Source organism: Canis aureus, chromosome 16 (assembly GCF_053574225.1).
Source record: "Canis aureus isolate CA01 chromosome 16, VMU_Caureus_v.1.0, whole genome shotgun sequence".
NCBI lineage: Eukaryota > Metazoa > Chordata > Mammalia > Carnivora > Canidae > Canis > Canis aureus.
In genome coordinates, this window is record NC_135626.1 from 55,980,533 (window position 1) to 56,003,431 (window position 22,899).

Genomic DNA, 22,899 nt, shown 5'->3' on the forward strand with positions numbered 1-22,899 from the left:
CATCCTAACCATTTTTAGGTGTATAGTTCACCGGCATTTAGCACTTTCACGATATTGCACAACCACCTCCACTACCTAGCTGTAGAACATTTTCATCACCCCGAAGGGAGACCCCATACTTATCGGCCGGCATTACCCATCCCACTCTCTCCCCAGCTCTGACAGCTCTGCTGTCTCAGGAACATATAAATGGGATCACACAACAGGTGACATGCTGTGACCGGCTTCCTTCACTTAGCATGTTTTCAAGGTTCATCCACATTGTATCACATATCAGCACCTTTTTTTTTTTTTTAAAAGATTGATTTATTTTAGAGAGAGAGTATGTGAGCACTGCGGGGAGGGGCAGAAAGGAAAGGCAAGAGGAACTCAGGCAGACTCCGTGCAGAGCGTGGAGCCTGACGTGGGGCTCGATCTCATGACCCTGAGATCATGACCAAGAGTCGGACATTTAACCGACTATGTCACCCAGGTGCCCTTCGGTACTTTGTTGTTTTTTTCACAGTTGAAGAATATTCCCGGGTATGGACAGACCCCATTCTGTTTATCCATTCAACCATGGATGGACATTTGGATGGTTTCTCCCTTTAGACGATCGTGAACAGAGTTGCTACGAACATGAGGATACGTGAGTTTTTGTCCGAACACCTGTTTCAGTTATTAGGGGCATGTGACAGGAGTGGCGTGGTTGAGCCATGTGGCAAAGATTCGGTGCTTGTCTCAGAGCACCTGGAGGCCAGTCGGGTAGGAGCTACATTGTTAGAATCGTGTTTTTAAGTGTTCGCTGTGGCTGGCTCGGGCGGAGGGTCACGGGGAGGGAGGAGTGTCCAGGGTGGACGAGAGACCAGATAGGCTGGCAGGAGCAAGGAGAGAAGCAGCAGGTCCCATCCTCCTCGTCCCTTCTGCCCCTGCTGTTCTTCTGGTGGAGCTGTGGACATCTCGTCACATGCGGGAGAGAGCCACTCTCCCTGCTAACATTTTCCCCTGAAATCACCGGGGAGCCAAGTGCAGAGCCCATCGCAGGCCAAACAGGTGCGTCAAGCTGATTTTGGACTTCTCCCCAGCTGGATTAGGAGAAACTCACTGGCCTCATAGAGCTTTTCATGATCTCTTTTAGCCAAGAGTGGAGGCCCCTCCACTTCCAGACTTATGTCTGAGGAACCTCCACTTCCAGACTTGCAGAGGCCGTGTAGTTGGGTGCTTCGTCTCCAACTTGTTGGGGGGGGGGCATGATTTCCACCCTAAAGGAAACTATTTATTCAACCCCAGGCTCAGCTGTCTTGTTATCAGTCCCATGATTTATTTAACTGCCTGACTTACGAGCCAATCTCAAGCACAGGGTAAAAGTCCAAATCTAAATAACCTAAGACCTATAGCATTACCTTGAGGCACCCTTTTCTTTAAAATAAAAACAGAGGTGTCAGCAAAACAACACAAAATGAAAACTGCATGCCCCACCCCAGACAGAACTCCCGGCCCCTCTGCAGGGAACTAGCATCTGTGAGAGAGACTCTCGCCCACGGTCTTTACAACGAGCTATTTCCATGCCTGTTCCGTCCTGGGAGCGGGGCAGGAAAGGGCGGGCACCAGATCCTCAGACGGAAAGTTGGCCACGTGGCTTGACCTCCTGCAAAATCTCCTGGATGCCCTTCGCATTCCAATTCTCCACAAGCGACTGTTGGCAAAGGACCCCCTGTGACCTTCCCATGTGGTTAGTTCTCCATTGGTCCCGGTTGGTGGGAAGGAAGGATGCTCCACCGAATGCATAAAATAGACCAACCCATGGAAGGAAGATTAAAGATACCCAGTGTCATGATGGCTTTGCATTTGCCACGCCATTTCTTCAAGGCTGATGTGGATAGTGGGGAGGCCAGGATCGGGTCAGGAGTAGATTTTTTGCACCTATAGAAGCCTATAAAAATCTCCCACTCAGTGGCAAAGGGTTGATCTAGTGGAGAATCCCATTTAGGTAAACACGTAGCCAGGAAAGCAAAGTGCAGCCGATAGCTTTGCCACCAGGGGATAAGTTCCCAGAGTACCTGCAACTCCATCCCTTGCGTTTTCCTAGAGGATCCCCCCTCCCTGGACATCTGGCAACTTGAGGCTCACCCTGGGAAGAGGAATAGAGCCATCCAAGAGCTTAGAAGATTTCACAATCAAACTTTCGAGGGTAAATATTTGCAGTGACTCACAAGAGAGATTTACTGCTCTAGTTCTGGCTCCCAAGGGTTATTTCCCCAGGGCCCGCTACTAATAGCTCCAGATTATCTGCAGGCTATGTCCCAAAGTGGATTGACTGTTCAGGCTCCCTGGACAGCTCATGAGTCAAGAGACCGGGTTCCTTGACCCCCTCTCCGGCCTGGGAAGCATCTGGACTCACCACACCAGGGGTCAGCAGGACCTCTAAGGCATCACATCCTGGTAAAGTCAATGGTGCAAGTGTCCAGCTTGTGGTCTGAAGGCTCTGCCCAGGCTCGTGGGATGGGCAGACAATTTACGAGCGAAGTAACACATCATAAAAGTAAGCAGCAAATGCTAAGGAGCCAACAAGCCAGGACAGAAGGCCTTTCTTTCTGACCAGGGATGCTAACACAGCCACCACCCTGGGTTGGGGCAGGCCTGCGTGGCCAGGCCTGACAACAATGGCCAAGGATAACTCAGACGACTTTCCTCCAGACCCTACAAAGCTACTGTCAACCTGGCCTTTTGCCACCTGGGTCCCCAGTAGCTGGAACTTGCCAGCACATCTGTGGTACACAGGCTTGTCCCAGGCCACCTGGGGGGTGGGGGGTGGTGTGATGACTCATTAAGCTTATGAACTGCCTTGTGGCCTTTGAATCCAACGAAACTGATGCAAGATGGACCTAGGAATGGATAGAAGTGGTGCCAAGCAGGAAAATGCTTCTACTAAACTCTGCTGAACAGATATTCACTCATTAGGCCAACAGAAACTTACTGAGCACTTCCTAGGTGCCTCATTCCACGTTCTCACGAGGACAGGGAACAGACAGTGAAAAAAACCAGCAAGTGAACACTTCCACACAGAGGAACAGTGGTCAGGGCTGGGAAGGACACGGGCCATGGGATCTGATAGGGAATTTCGGGGAGGACCTCACTGAGATGGGGTGGCCAGAGCTGGACTCTGTGAAGGGGTGAAATTGAAACTGAGATCTGAAGAACGAACAGGAGGGAGATGTGGTTTAGAAAGTGAGCATTTGGGAAAATGAGTGCCCCCCCACACACACACATAGGGGACAAAGCAAGGGCAAAGGCCTGTCGGTGGTGCGCAAGAGCTTGGTGTGTTGGAGAAATCCGCAAAGGTCCTGAGTTAGCTGGAGTCCACTGAGGGATGGGCGGCAGAGGGGTGCGAGTGAACTTGAACTTTATTCCAAACGCAATGAGCCCCAAGAGGATTAAGGTCAGGAACATGGCAAAGGTTAGTTTTCACAATGGGGTTGGACCAGGCCTCTCAGACTGTTGGGCCGGCTGCCCTTGTAACACGCCTATAGGTGGAAATTGGTCAGCTTGGGCCAAGGTGTCATTTAGGAGCAGCAGGCAACTTTCTGATGTTGAAACAGCCAGATTTCTGTTTTCTGCCTCAAATCTATCCACGGCGGGACCGCTTGCTCCCCACCTGCAGGGTCGAGTCTCGTCCCCAGGGCCATTACTAGTTCACCACAAGACACATTTGGGAGTTTCCAGTCCAATATAATGTGAGATGCAACATCCCTCCTTCGCGGTTCTGCAAAAAGGGTACCTGCCTTTATTCTAAGCTCCGCTGCCGGCGTGCTCACTGATGCAGGGTTATTCTGGATTAGGGCTCACCTTACTGCCCCTCCTCTGAAAGCCGCAGCCCCGCTAGACATTGTCCAGTGTCTAGAATCCCGCTACGTGGCAACAAAACTTCACAAAGCTGACTGTGGTCTGCCCGCATTTTCAAGCAGCACTTGATCTGGGATCCCACCATCATCATGCTCCACCTGGCTCCGGGACCCCACGTGACGTGTTCCTCTTGGCTGGCTGCAGCCTGTGGCACTCCCTTCCACCCTTGGAGGGTACTTTCCTCCAAACGGTGCCCTGGATCTGCCTGGCAGGTGGAGCTCCCTCTCAGCACAGGCACCTGGGGGCTTCTGGACAGGGAGGAGGGTGACCCCCTGGGGCCAGGCTTACGTCCACCTCTTCTCCAGCTGCCACTGTGAGTGCCCATGGTGGCCCAAGATATAACATCCCCGGGTGCCCAACTGCGATACTAGCCTTCAAGTTTATAAGGGATTTTGAAAGCAGACTGATGGCCAGCAGATTTCACCTATTGAATGGGCTTGAGTTGCAGAAAAGGGGGTCTAAATGAGAGTGTCCTTGAAGCAGGGGCATAATGGGACTGGGCACAGGTGGGCTGGTCCATCCCTCTGCTGCTTGCCATTAAAGGCATTACTGAGCTGCCTAGCCAAGCATCCATCCCGTTATCCCGTTGCCTTAAGGCCAGGCAAGGAAGCCTTGCCAAGGAAATAAACAAATTCTCTAGAAGCTTCTAGAATAGCTACTTTTCAAATTCATCAGGCTGGGGAATCCTTTTCTTCAGATGAGTTCTTGGGTAGGGGCACAATGTTTAACACAGGTGAGAGCAAAGCCTGGCTCCCATTTCCACCATGGAGACTTGAGATCTCTGTGGGACACAGTTTGAAAACCGCGGCTGAAAATGCAGAGATGCTAAGTGGGGAGCCCTAGCCCCTGTGAGGTTGAGGCATGGAAAGTTCTGCAATGCTAACTAACAACGACGGGGATGACAAAACAGTAACAGAAGCCACCTTCCCCTGAGCAAGTGTTTGCCCAGACGGAGCTACATGCTCTCCGTGTTCTGTTGTCGAACCTCCAAACCCTTCCAGCCTGTAATTCCAATTGGACACAGGCAGAAATTGAGGCACTGAGAGGCTAAGCGACATTCCCCAAGGCCACACACCTGCTGGGGTAGGGGGGTGGGGGGGGGGCAGGAGGGCTCCGCTTGCAACCGGTGGCATCAGAGGGCCCCTTGGTGTATGAGGACTGCGTGGCTCCACTGAACAATGGCCCAAGCTGGCCACACATCAGGAAGAGCCCAGCGGCTTCAGAGGCCACTCAAGTGGTTGTCAAATGCTCTCTGCTGATTAACTGTGAGCCTGAGAGAAGACAAGTGTGCATTGACGCCGCAGATCTCTCCCAGGCCTGTTGGGGCCTGTTTCCGCCCTCTGAATGAGGAAGCTGTGCTTTGCAGGCGCCCGCAGAACAAGAATAGGCCCTAAGATGCCTGAATGAAGGGCCCAGGGGAAATACAAAGTATTGCCATTGTTGGCGAGGGAAGCCGTGCCAGGCTAGGAGAGCGCCCAGCGGCCAAGCATTACTGCAGGAGAGGGACGATGTTAATATTTTTCTGGGCAAACAATGCAACTTTTCTAACTGGAAACCCTGCAGCCATGACCTCATGCTGGACAAGCCTCTCAACCCAGGCCAGGCCATCATGAATGCATCCACAGCTGGGCTGCCCTCCACCCGAGACCAATACCCCTCTGCTTTCCAGAGAGTGTGTGTGTACAGGGGTGGGGGTGGAGGGATACGTTAGCTACCACCCCCCCACCCCGGGTATCCCCTAGTAGCTCCCCAAATTTAACAGGGCGTCTGCTAGCAAAGAGAGGAGATCCTTAGGGCAGGAGCAGTTCATAGATAGATTCCACAGTGGCCTCTAAGAGCCAAATTATTTTCCACAGGGTAGGGAAGGGAAGGATTTCAGGCCCGCTGAAGGTGGCAGGAAGACCGGCTGACAAAAGTACAGCCCTCGGGAGGAGCAGTCACATGGAAACCTCTGGAGCAGATAAACCAGACCAGACATTCCAAATATGCAAGGGAGAGTGAGTGCCCTTTGTGGGAAGGGGCAAGTAGGGAAAGGGTCACTCCACTGATGTGAGATCTCTTCTCAGCACATCTCAAGACCTCTTGAAGCCTCGTCTCAAAGGAGTGGTCCTATAAATAGAGATTTTAAGCAGAAGGGCAGCCTTGGGGATGGGGGAGCGTCTGGGAGATTCTTCAAAACGTGGATGCCAACTCCTTGCGGATGAAACTTTTTTTTTTTTTTAGATTTTATTTATTGGGGATCCCTGGGTGGCTCAGTGGTTTCACGCCTGCCTTTAGCCTAGGGCACGATTCTGGAGACCCGGGATCGAGTCCCGCATCAGGCTCCTGGCATGGAGCCTGATTCTCTCTCTGCCCGTGTCTCTGCCTCTCTCTCTCTCTCTCTCTCTCTATGTCCATCATAAATAAATAAAAAATAAATAAAATTAAAAAAATATTTTATTTATTTATTCCTGAGAGAGGCAGAGACATAGGCAGAGGGAGAAGCAGGCTCCCTGCGGGACTCGATCCCAAGACTCCGGGATCATGCTCTGAGCCCCAGGCAGACACTCAACCACTGAGCAACCCAGGTGCCCCCGGATGAAGCCTATTGATCAAGTTCCCCAGGTGATGTAGAAATGCTGTCCTCACTGAGGACCCCTAGGGTGGGGGGAAGAGACGGAGAAAAGCCTTCAGCTCAGGTCCTGGCTCACCCGTCTCCTTGCAGTGACCTTGGGCAAGTCACTCTCTTCCCTGTATCTGCTTCTCTCTGTGTAAAAATGTACTGCACTGTGTCCTGAGCATCCTCTCTGTACCGTATCCATCTGTACCCAACCCTGGGTCTAGTCTTTCTGAGATTTATTATTTTTTTTAAAGTGGTTAGCTAAAAAAAATAAATAAAAAATAAAGTGGTTAGCTAGTCCAACCATTCGGAAACTGATGACAGGGCCTCCCATCAGCAGACCTAGATATGGTTAACCCCAGAAGGACTTCTTAGCCAGAAATGCAAAAGCTGAATTAATTAATTAATTAATTTTTTTGCCCTCAGAATGCTTACCTTCTGGGAGCTGGATCAACAGCTGTTTGCAGCTGAAACAGTGTCTGAAATCATTTCAGCCGTTGAGTATTAATGCCACTAACGTCACCAGAGTAAACCACGGGCATTCTTGAGAATTACTCACACGTGGAAACTAAATATGAATAGAGCCAGTGTTGGTCCTGGACTCACCTTTGACTCACGTTCACGTGCAGATGTCTTTTGTTCACGGAAGTCTCCGCAGTGTTCATGGGGCCCCAAGTGCCTGTGCGTTTCTGGACCAGATACTCCCCCCCCGCCCCCCGCCATAGCTATGACACTCTGTTAAAATGGGGTCAGTTGGGCTACCCAGTAGGTATAATGCCTGGCCTTGAGGGGTCAGGGGGCAGGGAACAGGCCTGTCCTACCCAACCCAGGAGCCCTGGCCTGACCAGGCCCCCTGCAGACTGTCTGCCTGCCGGCCTCGACTGCCTGTCCGTCCATCCACGCCGAGCGCCTTTTTGTAAAATTGCTCAACAACTTGGGGCCGTGAGATGGGGTGGGGTGAGGAGGGAGAGGAGAGCAAGGATTTACACATGTACCCAGTGTCCAGGAGCTGCTGTGGAGAGAAGGGAAGCTGAGAGGACGGCACTGCGCTTCCTATGGGCGGCTTTGCAGCCTCGCCCGCTCTCTGGCCTCTGCAGGGTCCGCTTCCTCGGGCAACACCTGTTTGCCAGGAAGAGGTAGTAGCGGTCGGTATGATTTGGGTCCACCCTGCACTACAAGAATATTGAATTTTGTCAGCATTCCGTGGGCTTTATCAGATGCCAAATATCTTCATAACAACCAAACATCTGGATCACTTTTAAATTAGGGAGCAACCCCAGACGACAATGGAACAAAACAAGAATGACCAGAATCCAAAGCAAACCTCCCCTCCCACCCCCACCCCCCACGCCTTCCCCACCCTCAATCCAGGTCAAAAGGTGAGCCTCCCAATTTGGTGGGTACCTCGACCACCCCTCGTCTGGGCCCACCCGGCTGTCTGGTTGCCCTTAGCCCCGAGAGGGTGCATGAGCACTTGGCCTCACACAGGCCCTGCTTTTCTCCAAATGTGTGTGGGCTCGGACCCTTGTCCAGCACGCCTGCGGCCCGGGGGACATCCCTCCCATCCTTAATCCAAACCCAAGGGTGCAGATCAGCAGGACTGCCTGCCAAGCACTCTTTGGCCAGACGCTGCCCAGATGTCAGGAGGGGCCTGGCCTGGAAAGAACTCGAACACGTTACTAAAATATTTTATTTAACAATGAGATCAGTAAACCATCCGGTTCCTTGGGTGGTCCCAGAGCAGCGAGTATCTCGCTTCCCAGAAGCGTGGTGGATGCTGCATCATCTAAGGAAAACTGCTGTGTCCTCAGGAGCACAGAGCCCAGTGGGAGACCCCGAGCCAAGGGGACCCCGGTCTTCCCTGCCCCGGGTCTGTCCCCGCCACCCACGGCCGCCGCAGCCGTCCTCCCCGAGCACTATTACTCCTCTGCTCAAAACCCCTCCCTAGCTCCCCACTGTCGACATCAGGGGTTGGCAAACTATGGCCACGGGCCACATCTAACCTGTCCTGGTTTAGTAAATAGAGTTTTCCTGGCACCCAGCCACGCCCATCCATTTGTACCATTTATGGCTGCTTTGGGGTTAAAAGGGCAGAAATACATAGTTGCCACAAAGCTTAAAATGTTTGCTCTCTGGCGCTTTAGAGAAATGGGTGGTCAGTTGTGCCCCCCTGAGATCGCCAACAGGTTCCTTGCTTATTTAAGCTATAGTCGGCGAAGTTGGAATTGGCTCCTTCGGGGCACCTCCCTGAGCCCTGGTGTCCTTTGCTGCTTCCTGCTCTGGGTCCTCTTTCATGGGCTTCAAAGGGCCTGTCTCCTCGATGTCTCCCAGATACCACGGTCCCCCCGTGGCCTCAGCTTGCTGGCCGCTCTGCCCCCCATGGGGTGCCTCCAGGGTGCGGCCCTAACCCCGTGGAGCCCCTTGGCTTGGTAGTTGACCTGGCTTTGAATTTCCTCAAGGAAGAGCCAGTTCTGCTGTGCTACAGACCCTGAGCCAGCTGCCACTCGGCTCCCCCCATTCTGTGAGGCTTTCCCCACACCCACCCATGTGCTGCGGGGCTGAGGCTGGGGCGCTGGGAGGGATGGAGGGGTGTCTGCTGTCCCCTCCCCTGCCGCGTGCTGTGTCTTTTCCATTCTGTCCTCTCCAGTGGATCTATGGCTGGCCGGGGACTGGGAGGCAGGATGATGACCAAAAAGGCACAGGAAGGGGGGGCTTGTGGGGTCCTGTCGGGGTCTATCCACTACAGTCTGGGATAGTGTTTCTCTGCAGCAAGACCTGGGGTTGGGGCTGGAGGTCCCTGGGCTGCCCTGCAGAGTCTGCCGTCCTGGCTCTGTGGCTCAGAGGTGGTGGGGACGCCACGGGTCCCCACTCGGAGACCCCCTTCCCAGGGCCAGTCCTTCTCTCTCGCTCCCTCCTTCCGGGCATGCGCAGGGCTGCTCTCCCTGAGGCTGGGAGCGGAACTTCCCTTGGCCCTTCCTTCCTTCTCTCTTGTCTGCCCCTTTCCTTGGCCTGGTACTGAATTCTTTGGTTCTCTTTGGAAATCACGGGAACGGCCCACACAGGGGTCAGAGGCCAGGAACGCCAAGAAGGGTAGAAATGGGAAATCCACTTCTGGTTACCGCACACCACTCCCCCCGGCCCCAACCTCGATTCAGGTCTCTGCCTCAACGCCTCCCCCCTCCCCACCCCTGCAGGCCTCCCCTGAGCGCCAGTCTAAACAGAGCCCACCTCCACCACTCATCCCACGGGCTCGGCCTCACTCCTGGCTTGATCTTTCTCCTCGGCATGTCTGTCTACCATCTGGCACATTCCTGCTCATGTGTTCATGGTTGGTCCCTTCTCCCTAAAAGGAAGGCAAAGCTTCACCAGAGCTGGACACTTCCTGGACCCTGACGTGTGGCTGGTCCTGTGCCTGGAACCCAGTGGGCAACTTGGCAAGTCATTTTTGCTCAAGACATCTTTATTCCAGGGAACATCGCACAAAGGAGGGCGTGGTGGGCTGCATGGTGGCCCCCCAAAAGGAACACCCACATCCCAGAACCTGTGAACGTGACCTTATTTGGAAAAAGGGTCTTTGTGGATATATTGAAGTTAAGGATCTGGAGCTGATATCGACTGGGATTATCTGGTAGGGCCCTACATCCAATGACAAGTGTCTGTAGAAGACACAGAGGAGGGACACACTGAAGAGGAGAGGGCCACGTGAGGCCGGGGTCAGAGGGAGGCCAGACTTACTCTGCCCAAACCAAGAATTGCCCAGAGCCACCAGTGTCCACAAGAGGCAAGAGACGATTTCCGTCTGGAGCCCTCAGAAGGAGGGCGGCCCTGCCAACACCCTGGTTGCAGACTTCTGGCCTCCAGCATTGGGAGGAAACTTATTTCTGTCATGTTAAGCCCTCCGGTTTGTGGTAATTTGTTCCGGCAGCCAGAGGACACTAGTATGGGGCAGCCAGGGTGTGTGGGAGGGCGCATCTGTAACACCTGGACGCCAGGTGTGGCGAAACAGACTCTGGTGCGGGGCAAAGAGTCTGTGAGGAGAGACAGATAATAATTAAGTAGAGAGGAAAGCATATATAATTACAGCTTGCGAAGGGCTCAGAAGGAAACAGGTGGGCTGGTGGGATCAAGAGTAAATGGGGGTGAGGTGGAGGGGAGGGCAGGGACTTTCAGAGGAGCTGGCATTTCAGTGGGGGTCTCGGGGATGGGGAGGAGCAGCAGAGCTTAGGCTTGTGACTGGGTCCTCTCCTGGGTCTTCTCCTGGGTCCTCACTGGGTCCTCTTCTGGGTCCTCACTAGGTCCTCCCCTGGGTCCTCACTGGGTCCTCTCCTGGGTCCTCACTGGGTCCTCACCTGGGCCCTCTTCTGGGTCCTCTCCTGGGTCCTCACTGGGTCCTCTCCTGGGTCCTTATTAGGTCCTCTCCTGGGTCCTCACTGGGTCCTCACCTGAGTCCTCTCCTGGGTCCTCACCTGGATCCTGCCTGACCTTAGCCTTTGCCTCTCATTACTCCTTCCTTCAAACCACCCCCATCGTCCACCACACCGACACATGATCTCTCAAAGCACAAATAACGATGGCCACTACTTCAAAGGTGTCTGCCAGGAGAGCTGCAGGATGTGAGGGGCTGATATTAATCCCCACGCTACAGATCAAAGACCCAAGGCCAGGGGCTTGGTGGACACTTGCATGGTTAAACCAAGATCATGCTCCAAAGTCTGTTCCTCTTCCCGCTGGGCTTCACGGACAGTCCTCGCCATGCTTGTCTCGCTCAAGAGCCTTCAGGGGTTGCTCACAGCCTGACATTAAAAAAATCCACACTCTCTTGTGCAACGTCCTTGCCCCTAACTCTGCGATTTCCATGGAAAACGTCATCTACTCTACTGCCATTCCGCATCAAGAATTCTCCAGTTTACCCACACAGACCTGCTCGCCGCTATTTAGCACCTCCATGAACTTGCTTTGGATAATCATGTTGCCAATTATATACCACATAAATACTATGATAATATTGTTACCTTATCATTCCTCATCTTTTCTGAGCCCCGCTGCACGTTCCATGCTGTTCTAGATGCTTCACACACAGCATTGGCTTCTTCCTGCTGCAGCCTTGTGCCACATGCCTCAGCATCTGCATTTGGTACACAGACCCTAGGACCCTGGCCCGAGGCTGGGGGTGACCTTCTGTGCCCCCCCGTGTGTTCCACTACACCCTGCCCACAGAATTCCTGTCTGTTTCTTCCCCCTAACAACGACAGCAACGTTCACATGACCTTTGATGGTTTTAGTACTTCTGCGTATGTACTTTTACTGCAAAACCTTCCCTGACCGCCCCTAGATGAAGGTATCTCTCAATTTGCTCCCAATAAGGGCCCAAGGTAAGGCTGGGTGGCGGGAAGCAGGCAGGAAAGACTTGGAACCCCTCCCTCCCACAGTCACCATCAATCCCACTGCCACCAAACCATCTCACAGAAACCAAAAAGCCAAATATCCGGAGCAAGGAGCTCACTGCGCCACGGGGGAGACCCCAGGACTCCATCTCCCGACCGGAGCCCACCCGCCCGAGGAGGCACATGGAGCACGTCCTACAGTGGAGACCACACCCCCTGAGAGCAGCCTCCACCACCCCGTGACCCAGGAACTCCGCAAACGCTCTTCTGTCTGCCTGGCCCTCTACGTGGCCATTGGGATGACGGGCCTGGGAAGGAGAAGACACAGGGCACAATGCTCTGCCAAGGTCCCTGGCCACAACCCCGGGGCCGGCAATTTATTAGCAGACAGGAGCCATACAAGCTCGGCTATCACAGTTACAGCCTTGTCCAGAAACAATGCTGCCTTTCAAATTGTTTTCCGCCTGGGACGGTGGATTTATAAACTGAACTGAGGACGCCTTGTTCTAAGTGGGCCTGGTTTAGGAGTATCCTGATAAGATAAACACAGATAATGACCTGCTTGGGGGGTGGGGGAGACGCTTTTATATGTGCCCTCCATGTCTGCATTTACACACATATGGCCTGACATTTGGGGGCTGCTTTTCAGATCAAAGGGAGCAGAAGAAGAAAAAGGAAAAAAAAAAAAGCCATTTTTCTGGATCTCTTTCCAGAAAGGAAGTTGGATGTAATTATAAGATGTTTAGGTTTGTTTCTCTCTAAACAGCTTAGAAATAAACTGATTTGGTTACTCCCAAAAGGGAGTTGGGGGGGCTGTTTCTAAAACTGCCTCTGGTGTGTTCAGTGTGGTGAGGCTGGGTGGCTACCACCGATCATACTTGAAGCTGGGTGACGTGCACAGGGGGTTTATTATAGCCGTCTCTTGTTTTTGATGTATGTTTACACGTTTCCATAATAAAAGCAAAAAAATAAAACGAGGCAAATTTGGCTGAAAAATTACTGAAGCTGGTGATGGGCATATGGAGATTTATTATAGCATTTTCCTTCCCATATGTTTGTTTAAAACACTCCAGTGTAAAAAGCAAAAAAAAAAAAAAAAAAAAAAGAGGGGAGCTTTGGCTGAAAGGCAATGCCTTAAAACCCCATTCCTCTTATTCAACGAGTATTTCTTTGTGCCACATACTGTCCTAAGTACTGGGAGACGGTGTCGGACGGGACAGTCCCCAGACTACAAATATTCCTCCAGGGTGAACATCTGGTTGGACTTCCGCGGCGATGAAGGATACTTTTGGGGGAGGATCTGTGAAGGGGGGAAGGAGAGCCCTCCAGACCCAGGTGGGGGTCGGGGAGGAGGGAGCAGCTCTGGCCTGGCCCCTCAGAAATCGATCTAGTCTGTTATGACTGAGAATTCTGGAGCAGGACAGAGGAGAGAGGCTCCAGGGAGCCCCCACAACGTGTGACAGGACCTATTTGTTCATGTCACCAGTAACAGCCACCTCCTGAGGCTGAAAGGCATTTTCAGGGAGGGTCCCATCCACCTCTCACTTTGGGGCCGCACTATCAAGGCTCAGGACACACAGCTATCTTTTCTGTACTTTTTCTTTTAAAGATTTTATTTATTTATTAATGAGAGACACACAGAGAGAGGCAGAGACACAGGCAGAGGGAGAAGCAGGCTCCTCACCAGGAGCCCGATGGGGGACTCGATCCCAGGACCCCGGGATCATGACATGACCCAAAGGCAGATGCTCAACTGCTGAGCCACCCAGGCTGCCCTCTTTTCTGTTTTTAAATGTCTCTGGGGACGAAGCAACCCCAGAATCGAGGCTGGCAAGAGAGGCTGGTGCTGCAAACATTCTCAGCTTCCGAGCAGGTGGCAAAAGCCTTCTGTGCAGCTCTGTGCTCTGTTAACTGCACCACCCATGATTCATCCTCACTGGCCGGGCACAGGCAGCTGAAATCCTGGAATGTCCAGATTTCTGGTTTGCCATGTATGTAGAACCTTCGAGAAACCATTTCCTGCATCTGGGTTTTGGTGGAGTCCCACACCGAGAAGTCAGACCATGGAAAACCCAGAGAGGCAGTGAGCCCGCTCTGGAACCCTTCCTCTGGTATCTTACCCAAAAGTCACACAGAAAATAAGCTACAAGGTTTCTTCGAGAATAGAAGTTCAAGGATGTAGAAACCTCGGTTTCAGGTCAAATGTGTGGGGGGCCCTTCCATGGCCAGGGCACCACGGTGTCCGGGAGATGGGCATGGTTTGGGCCAGCTGCTTTTTTTTTTTTTTTTTTAACTTAAGGTTCATATTTTGCACTTGTGATTGTTCTCATGCATTCAGTTGGGACAGGAAACTTGGTTCAAGTTTTCTCAATAGTTTCTTTTTTTATTATTATATTATTATTTTTTATTGGAGTTCAATTTGCCAACATATAGCATAACACCCAGTGCTCATCGGTAGTTTCCCATCAACTGGGTTAGAGGAGTGATGCTAAGTCTCAGAAGCGTAGAGTCATTTCTATCTAACTGGGGGAGGCTAAGATGTCAGGGGGACCTCTGACTGTTTCTATACACACCATCGAATGCCTAGAAGTATTTACTGGTTTCTGAGCATCTCCTAGAGACAGTCCCACAGAGGTGAGGCTGGGGTGGCCAGGGAAGGGGAAGTCATGATGGCACCGTCCCTGTCCCCGGGCTCCAACATGAGCTGACCAGGCCAAACAAGTGGGGGGGGGGCAGGGGATGGGGCCGATGAGTGGGGCCCCCGCTGCGGAGCTGGAAGCCTGGGGTTGCCAGTCGAGCACGGATGTCACAGCACAGCGGGGAGGGACACTTTAACATCCTATCCCAGCGGCGCAGCATGGAAACCTTGGGAGACCTGGCCACGTCCTGCCGTTCTCATCCAGATGTTTGGCACAATTTCGGCATTACCCACAATGCCTCCCAGGAGGTTAGAGACCTGGAATTCTGGCTGGAGAGAAGGAGGCGCAGAGGACGCAGGCCAAGCCTCTGAAGTGTGGTTCTTCAGGAGACTGGGAGCAGCTGCTTCCTTTCCACTGGGGAGGGCGTACAGAATGGTTTTGAGGGGTGGCTAAGTAGGAAGGCCTTGGGGCCTGTGAGAGCTCTTTCGGAAGACAGTAAGTAAAGCCTTTAACAGAACACAGGCATCCCTTGGCTCGAACACATGACTAATTTACTCCGGGATGCGCCAATCCATGCTCTATGAATTTACACTAATTTGCAATGGGTTTCAACTCTGTTCTTCTGAGTCCGAGGATAGGAGCCTACTGTTTTGGATTTAACCAGCCCCTGGCACAAGCCTGGCACCTAGTAGGCCTTCAAGTGTTTGAAGGATGCACCACCTGCAGTGGTGGTTCTCAGCCACGGAGATCTGGCCCCCCAGGGGACACTGGGCAGGGTGCTTCTGGTACCTGGTGGCTGGAGCCTGGCGATGCTGCGAAAGAGCATGGGGTAGTCCCCACGACGAAGAATGATCTGTCCCAAAGACTGACGGAGCCCAGCTCTGGCAATCGCTTTTGCACACGAGCCTAGGAGAGGGAGTGGATTCCTCCTTTCCAAGGAATGTTAAGAATGGATTCCAGCTGTCCTTGTGGCTTGAGGAGGCTGGGGTGGACGAGGGAGACTTCAACGGGCAGCCTAGTCTCTTGGGCTCCATCATCACCCCGTCACCAGGCTGCGGACTGTCCAGTTTTCATTCTTTTGCCTTTTCCTCCTGCTCGGATTTACTGTACAGATTTTCCCCGAAATGTTAGGGGGTTTCCGTCAGGAGTGGATCCTGTCCAAACCATAAAGCAGTGAAAAGTCCCTCCCATGGGACTGATGTTCCTGTTGTGTCTGTGCTTCAAGACAGAGTAGAGACACAACATAAAGCCCGTGTATCAAAACCAAATCCCTCTAGACTCAAGCTGCAACCTGCAGGAACTTTCCCGGCCAAGTCAGAACTGATAGCCTTTTAATTAGAGCAGTTCCATGGGGGCAAGAGGTGGAAGAGGTGTTATGATAAAAATACACAGCAAGCAATGAATGCCTTTGAAGGAGCATTTCCCTGCCCGGGTGGAGGTAGTGCCAGCCTGGGTGACACCTGCGGGTCAAGCGCCCAGGGCATCTTTGCCCCACGGGAGGCCCAGTCCTATCTTGGGCTTGACACCGGGCTCATGAAGCACACGGGCTCAGAGGTCTGAGCTCTCAACTACTTTTCTGATGAGCTAACGTAGCTTTTCTAAGGCCAGACCGAGTCCCCAGACAGATCCAGTTTTTAAATCCTTCTCAAAAAACGGTGACATCCCACTCCAAACAAGATAGGGCTTTTAGACACCAAGACCCTGAATGAATGCCTCCCACCCGAGTATCTTTCTGGGACAGGCTCAGAAATTAATTTCTGTTTGATGACCCCTGGACGGAGGAGCCCACTCCCTAAGAGTAAAATCTATTACTTTTACTACCGAGTACCTGCAACATGCCAGACCCTGTTCTGGGCATTTGATGTGTATTAACTGATTAATATAATATATTAACTGATTAATATAACTGTGGAAAGGGGCACCTGAGTGGCTCAGTGGTTGAGCGTCTGCCTTCGGCTCAGGTTGTGATCCCATGGTCCTGGGATCCAGTCCCTCATTGAGCTCCCCGCAGGGAGCCTGCTTCTCCCTCTGCCGGTGTCTCTGCCTTTTTCTGCGTGTCTCTCATGAATAAATAAATAAAATCTTAAAAAAAAAAATACAAGGGAGAGCATCCTATTGTCCCCAATTTACAGGTGAGAAAACTAAGGTACAGAGATCTGGAGTCTTAATCAAAGCCACCCCGCAGGTCAGCGGCAGAGTCTAGACTTGGACCCGGAGAGGGTGGCTTCAGAGTCCGTGCTCGTGACACTGTGCTAGGCTAGGCTGCCTCTCTGGAGAACAATGCCCCAATTCTTCAGTCATTCAGACTAAGAAAGTAAAAGAAGGAGCTAAGTTCACAGTTCCTGAGAAATAACAGCAAAAAGAGGACTTGAGTTTGTGAAGCCCTGGGCAGTTTATGAAGCACATTTCTTATGATCTCTTGTAGGTCCGACAAGGTCCTCAATCTGATGGTGGCCTCTGGGAAGGCAAGGACACCGCCACCAGAAACAGCCAAAGCATATCCTCTGTGGTGTGTTCCATCCAAGAAGGACCAATGGAATCAAGCAGGAAGGACCAAGAGTATGAAGGCCCCATCTTGAAGAGACCAGGCAACTCCCCCCGGGGAACCCACCTTATACCCTCTCAGTCCCTAGGGGTTCAGCCAAGCCTCCGTGCTGGGCTCCAGGAAGCAGACTGATCCTACTCCAGATGATGGGTATAATTCCAATCAGCTAGTTGTTGGTTCGACTGGTTCAACTTGTGATAGAAGTTGGTTTAATTGGACCTCAAGGGAGCCAATGAGAGGAGACGGCCCATTTCTGTCAGACTTGAACCTGGGAGGATACAGGGCTGGAGCTGTCAACAGGAGGCTATCTTGCCACCACAGAGAACCCAAAAATCAAGATAACATTGAAGACAGCAGAGCTGAAGGAGAGAAGAACAAGCAGAGGTCTGATGATATCATAGGTGCCCCTGGACCAAACTGTGCTTGAAGCCAGACTCCCTGGACTTTCCAGCTCTGTGAACTGGTTAATTCTCTTCTTAGCTTAGGACGATAGGACTATGGTTCTTTTCCTTACAAATGAACACTGAAAATACCTTGTTTAAAAAGTTGCACAATTACACTATACTGATTGGGAACAGAGTGTGGAAAAGGTTGGTCATGGAGATCTTGCTCCCTCTCCCCTCACCTTTATATGAAAGGAGAACGATGGGGCTCAGTTGGATGAGCGACCGCCTTTGGCTTAGGTCATGATCCTGGGGTCCTGGGATGGAGCCCCATGTCAGACTCCCTGCTCAGTGGGGAATCTGCTTCTCCCCTTGCCCCTCCCCCTGCTTGTACTCTCTCTCTCTCTCAAGTAGATAAATGAAATCCTAAAAAGAAAAGAAAAGAAAAAAAGAAAAGAAAAGAAAAAAAAAACAAAGAAAGGACAACATAAACTCTAGGAAAGCATAGGAAATATGGTTGACTTTCTGTGCACTATGTTGGTAGGCATGGTGATTATCTGTGGATGTTGTTAGGAAATTCACGGGATTAGTTCCTGTGGGGATTATTCATTGCGCTGTATGGACTCCTACACACAGCCACATTGTACCCTTGATACCAACTAGCATTTGCAACTACAGGCTCTGGGTGACAGGTTGGATGGATAAGAGTGGATGGCTTGGCCCATTTCCTCTACCTGAAGGTCAACATAAAGGGTTTGGCATCCCAGCAGATGGAGGGCGGTCTAGCTCAGTGTCAACGACTGGGCTATGTGTACCTTCCCCGGCATGTTTCACTAGAGCAAAAAGCTCCTGCTTGGGCCGGTTATTTACTTTATGAATTCCGGGTTGCAAACATCCAAAAAAGAGTAAAAAATCAAGCAACTCGTGACACCTTTCCAGTGATTCTATTCTCCATAAATTGTTCAGCCCCCAGAAAGCCCACAGCAATTTTCTGTTCCTCAAGATGCAAGGCCTCCAGCTCTGGACCATCCCTGGGGAGTCTAATTTGAATGTGAGGGACCGACTGGGCCGATGGGGCCCCAGGTGTTCGGGAGCTGCTGGGACTGCCAAACAGCTGCCTGCCGACACCCTGGGTTTCAGAGGTGGGGCGTCACTGTGTTTGTTTCCCTGCTGATTGAATTACTCATGCCTCATTTGTCCACTTCCCTGAAACAATCTTTTTTGGATGCATTTGGAAACCCGAGTCTCTGTGGTTTGTCTGGACTGGTTTCTATTTGTGGAAGAAGGAGAGCTTGCTTGTCTAGGGCACGCAGAGAAAAATGGGTTCAGCAGAAGTCACGAGACCCTTGGTTTCCTGCAGTTGTCTCCAGGAACCCAGATTCCTCACAGAACGCCTCTGTTCCCTTTGGAAGCTCCCAGTGGAATGCAGTGGGGGAAACATGGCCAAATCTCTGGTGTTCATAAATGATTCTCAAGTCTCCGAGAACGCTCTGGCAAAGACGGATCAAGAAGCATACTGCAAGCAGAAAGGGCAGTGGCAAGCAAATAATTACCAAGCCTGTTGGTAAACAGACCCAGAGAATGTATTCAGCTTGTTCACTCTTGTCTGTGAGACAGAATGTAATACCATCCTGTTTCTGTTTTTCGTCTACCCATGACCCAAGTTAGAGCTTGCTTAATTTCTGTTTACAATGTGGGTCTCATGGGGATGGAGGGAAAGAGAGGTCTGGCCAGAGTTGGGGGGTGGGGTGGAGGGAAGGGCTCACCTGCCCAAGAAGAATGCCCTGTAGACCAGTGGTTCTCAAGCCTGAGTAGAAAAGTCACTTGAGGAGCCCAGGCCTCAACCCAGCCCCATTAAATCAGAATCGCTCCAGGGGAGCACCTCTGATTCAGTATTTCAAAGCCCCAGAGGATCCCAACATGCAACCAAGGTTTAGAACCAGTGCTCGAGAGCTACGCTACCCAATATGGTAGCCATGAGCCATGGGTGGCTATGGAACATCCGAAACGTGGTAAATCCAAATTGAGATGCGCTACAAATGGGAAATGTGCACCAGATTTCCAAGAGTTAGCATGACAAAGAGAATGCGAGTCATGTCTTGTTAACAATCTTGTTACATTGAACTACATCATCAACAATGTGGTGACATTGCTTGCCAGTGAAACAAGTGGGCCCTGTCCCCAGTGAGAATGTGTACGTGTGAAGGGGCAGGAACGTGGATGGTGGATGGTGCTGTAGGGCAGGTCAAAAATCTCTAAGGAATCACTCAAGGAAGGGAAAGACAGAAGACAAACTTACATGCCTTCAAGACAGCATCTTTTCCATTTATATGGAGTACACATTCCCAATCATCTCCCTTGGCACACTCCCTTGGTATGCTTATTCTGGTATATCAGCGTTAGGCCACAGTTCATTTTCTCTCCACCAAAGAAAACATGATTAGGAAGGCAAAGTCTACAGAGTGGAACGATGGTTTCTCAGCAAAAGACAAAGTTGAGCTTTGGAGATTCTTTGGAGATATATATATATCCTCAAAATACAAATAGTTTCAAAAACACAGTTGTCATTGGGAAGAGGCGAGTCGATAGAATTTAAAGATAAACACGTGAACGATGATAATCTCTGCACAACAATAATGAATGATGCGGTCATACAATCTTGTATCAGACATGGCGGGCAATTGGTGTGCTGAGTCCAGTGTCTGGGACCAGTCTGCTTCATCCCAGTTCCCTATGATCCTGCCTGAATCCTGGATGTTGGCAGAGAATTTCTTAAGCAAGCCCAGAAATTCTCACGTGTGATGGTTCATTTTATGTGTCACCTTGACTAGCCCATGGAGTGCTCAGTTATCTGGCCAAATATTGTGCTGGTTGTTTTTGCAGGGGTGCTTCTGGATGAGATTAACATCTCAATTGGTAGACTAAAGCAATTAGTCTTTGGGGGGCCGCATCTAATCAGTTGAAGGGACTGACTGGGAAAAAAAAAAGGATCCTCCGTAGAGTAAGAAAAAATTCTCCAGCAGATTGCCTTTGGACCAGAATGGAACTATTGGTTCTCACATCTGCCAGCCATACTGCAAGTTTGGACTCACCAGTCTCCGTAAGTACATGAGCCAATTCCTCATAATACATCTCTTTCCTTATATGTACACATTCTATTGGCTCTGTTTCTCTGGAAAACCATGACTAATATAACGTGCCATTCCTAAAGTCTCACCTGCAGCTGGCTAGATCCTAACATCAAGAATGGTCTCAGACCGCGCAAAAGTAGAGACTCAGCTTCTCTCCATGGTGGCTGGACCCACAGCAGGTGCAGTGCCCACATGCCCCCAGCTAGACCCCAGCAGCTGGGCCTGGAGGGATGGGTAATGCAACTCAGAGGCATGGAAGAGGTGAGCTTGGACCAAAGAAGCAGAGATGAGAAGGCATTATGAGGTAAATCACATGTGTGTTTCTTCTCTCCTCCCCTCTGCACCTTCCGACGGGCAGTTCTGAGGTTCAGCTGTCCTGTTCTGTCTCTAAAGATGTTCTTCATAACCGTGACAGAGCTTCCAGATTTAGAATCTATAGCCAGCTCAGTGATATGCCTCAGATTTACTTTCTTGCCTTCCTAGTACCATTCACTTCCTTTCTCCCTCACTCTTTCTTCTTCTGGAGTACACCTCCCAGTACACATTTCAGCATGCAAACTTTGCCTTTGGCTCTGGTTTCTAAAAAATCCAGGCTAAAACCATCAGCCTCTTTCTTTTTCTTTCTTTCTTTCTTTCTTTCTTTCTTTCTTTCTTTCTTTCTTTCTTTTCTTCTTTCTTTCTTTCTTCTTTCTTTCCTTCTTTCCTTCTTTCTTTCTTTCTTTCTTTCTTTCTTCTTTCTTCTTTCTTTCTTTCTTCTTTCTTTCTTTCTTTCTTTCTTTCTTTCCTTCCTTCTTTCTTTCTTTCTTCTTTCTTTCTTTCTTTCTTTCTTTCTTTCTTTCTTTCTTCCTTCTTTCTTTTTTTCTTTCTTTCTTTCTTTCTTTCTTTCTTTCTTTCTTTCTTTCTTTCTGTTGGATTTATTTATTGATTTGAGATAGATGGAGCCGTGGCATAGAGGGAGAGAAAATCTTAAGCAGACTCCCCACTGAGTGTGGAGCCTGATGAGGGGCTCGATCTCACGACCTTGTGATCACAACCTGAGCCAAAACCAAGAGTCAGACACTCACCCAAGTGAGCCACTCAGGTACCCCAGCCTTTTTCTTTTTAAAGCCATTTGCTTGACCAAAAAGAGCTGAGCTCTTTTTTGTTGGAGTGTCCAAAAGGATTGGATCAGGAGTGGATCCGGGGTCCAAGGTGAACTGATATATAGGCTGGTCTTCAATCTGTTTAAGGTCCCTCCTGAACGCAGATGAGCTGAGCCAAATATCTTTTCTCTTACAGTTAATTACAATTTGACAAAGAGAGCGTATCCAGGGAACAGTGGTTGTTGGGTAAAGAAATTACAGGCCAACAGCTTTATTGAGCTGTGCACAAAAAAATGAAGTATGTGAGTATGTGTGTGCATTAGCGAGAGAGAGGGGAGGGAGGGAGAAAGGAGGAAAAAGAGGAGGAGGAGGGAGGAAGGGAGGAGGAGGGGAGGATAGGAGGGAGGAGGAACAGAAGGAGATTTCCTAGGCCCAATTTCACTTGTTTATGAGGCTGCGGGTTTTCCTGCTCCTAATTTCCTGGATCCTTTCAATGAATGTCCCTTTTCACTTGAGCTAGTTTCTGATCAATCTGAATTTAATTCCTTTATGAGTAACCTGCCTTTTTTCTATCTGGATGGTCTTGTAACATTTTATTTATTTTTCTAATACAGTAAATTTTCCAGGGTATGTCTGTGAGCTTCTTTTCATTAAATTCACCTGAAATGTGGTAAGTCCTCCTGCATTTCATCCCTTAGATATCACTGCCCTCCCCCTCCCATTTCCCAGGAGTTGTAATATTAATTATAACTTCGATCATTGTTCCTGTTCAAATTAATCCAGTCGCTTCTTTCAGGATATGTACAAATCTCAGGGTGATCTGTTCTGCCAACCACACCGATTATTTACCCTGTATATCATGTTAATCTAGTGTTTCCTTCTTCTCGTTTTTTAAATAGAAAAGCAACATGGAGAGAACATTTGCAGGATGGCTTGGATCCAGTTAAAACCTTGGCTGGGGCTCTACCAGAAAGCGGTGTTTGTGATTCTGAGGTTTGAGTTTTCAGTCTGCTTTGAAAGGTCTCCAATACTTTGCTGGGTGATATGAGGAACCTTCCACAGAGCTTAGAGGTAATCCTCCCCGGGAAAGCTGCAGCACTTCCTTGTTTCTCCATCTACAAGGATCCTCAGTCAAAGGATATGCTTTCACGTATTTAACTTAACCACAAAGGGAAACAAATTGAATTTTTCACCTTGAAAGTCAATACCATGGGGTCACAGTTGACATATGATCAACAGCAGGATGGGGCAGGC

At 50.5% G+C, this 22,899-nt stretch overlaps 1 protein-coding gene across 15 annotated transcripts in view; it reads right to left on the reverse strand.

The window, feature by feature from the left end:
* The window catches only part of SLC39A11 (solute carrier family 39 member 11), a 404,898-nt gene that overhangs the window by 22,568 nt on the left and 359,431 nt on the right, over positions 1-22,899 (reverse strand). For 9 of the 15 annotated variants that reach the window (XR_013354910.1, XM_077854073.1, XM_077854074.1 and 6 more), the window contains one exon: positions 7,477-7,653. The exons of 2 other annotated variants lie outside the window; for them this stretch is intronic. Coding sequence is in view for 11 of the 13 variants with exons in the window: in XM_077854073.1 (XP_077710199.1) it covers positions 7,477-7,653 (177 nt within the window). In the remaining 2 variants the exon portion in view is untranslated. Of the gene's footprint in view, positions 1-6,956; positions 7,050-7,476; positions 7,654-22,899 lie in introns of those variants that run through there. 4 more of the 15 variants (XR_013354911.1, XM_077854078.1, XM_077854081.1 and 1 more) reach the window with 3 other exon arrangements.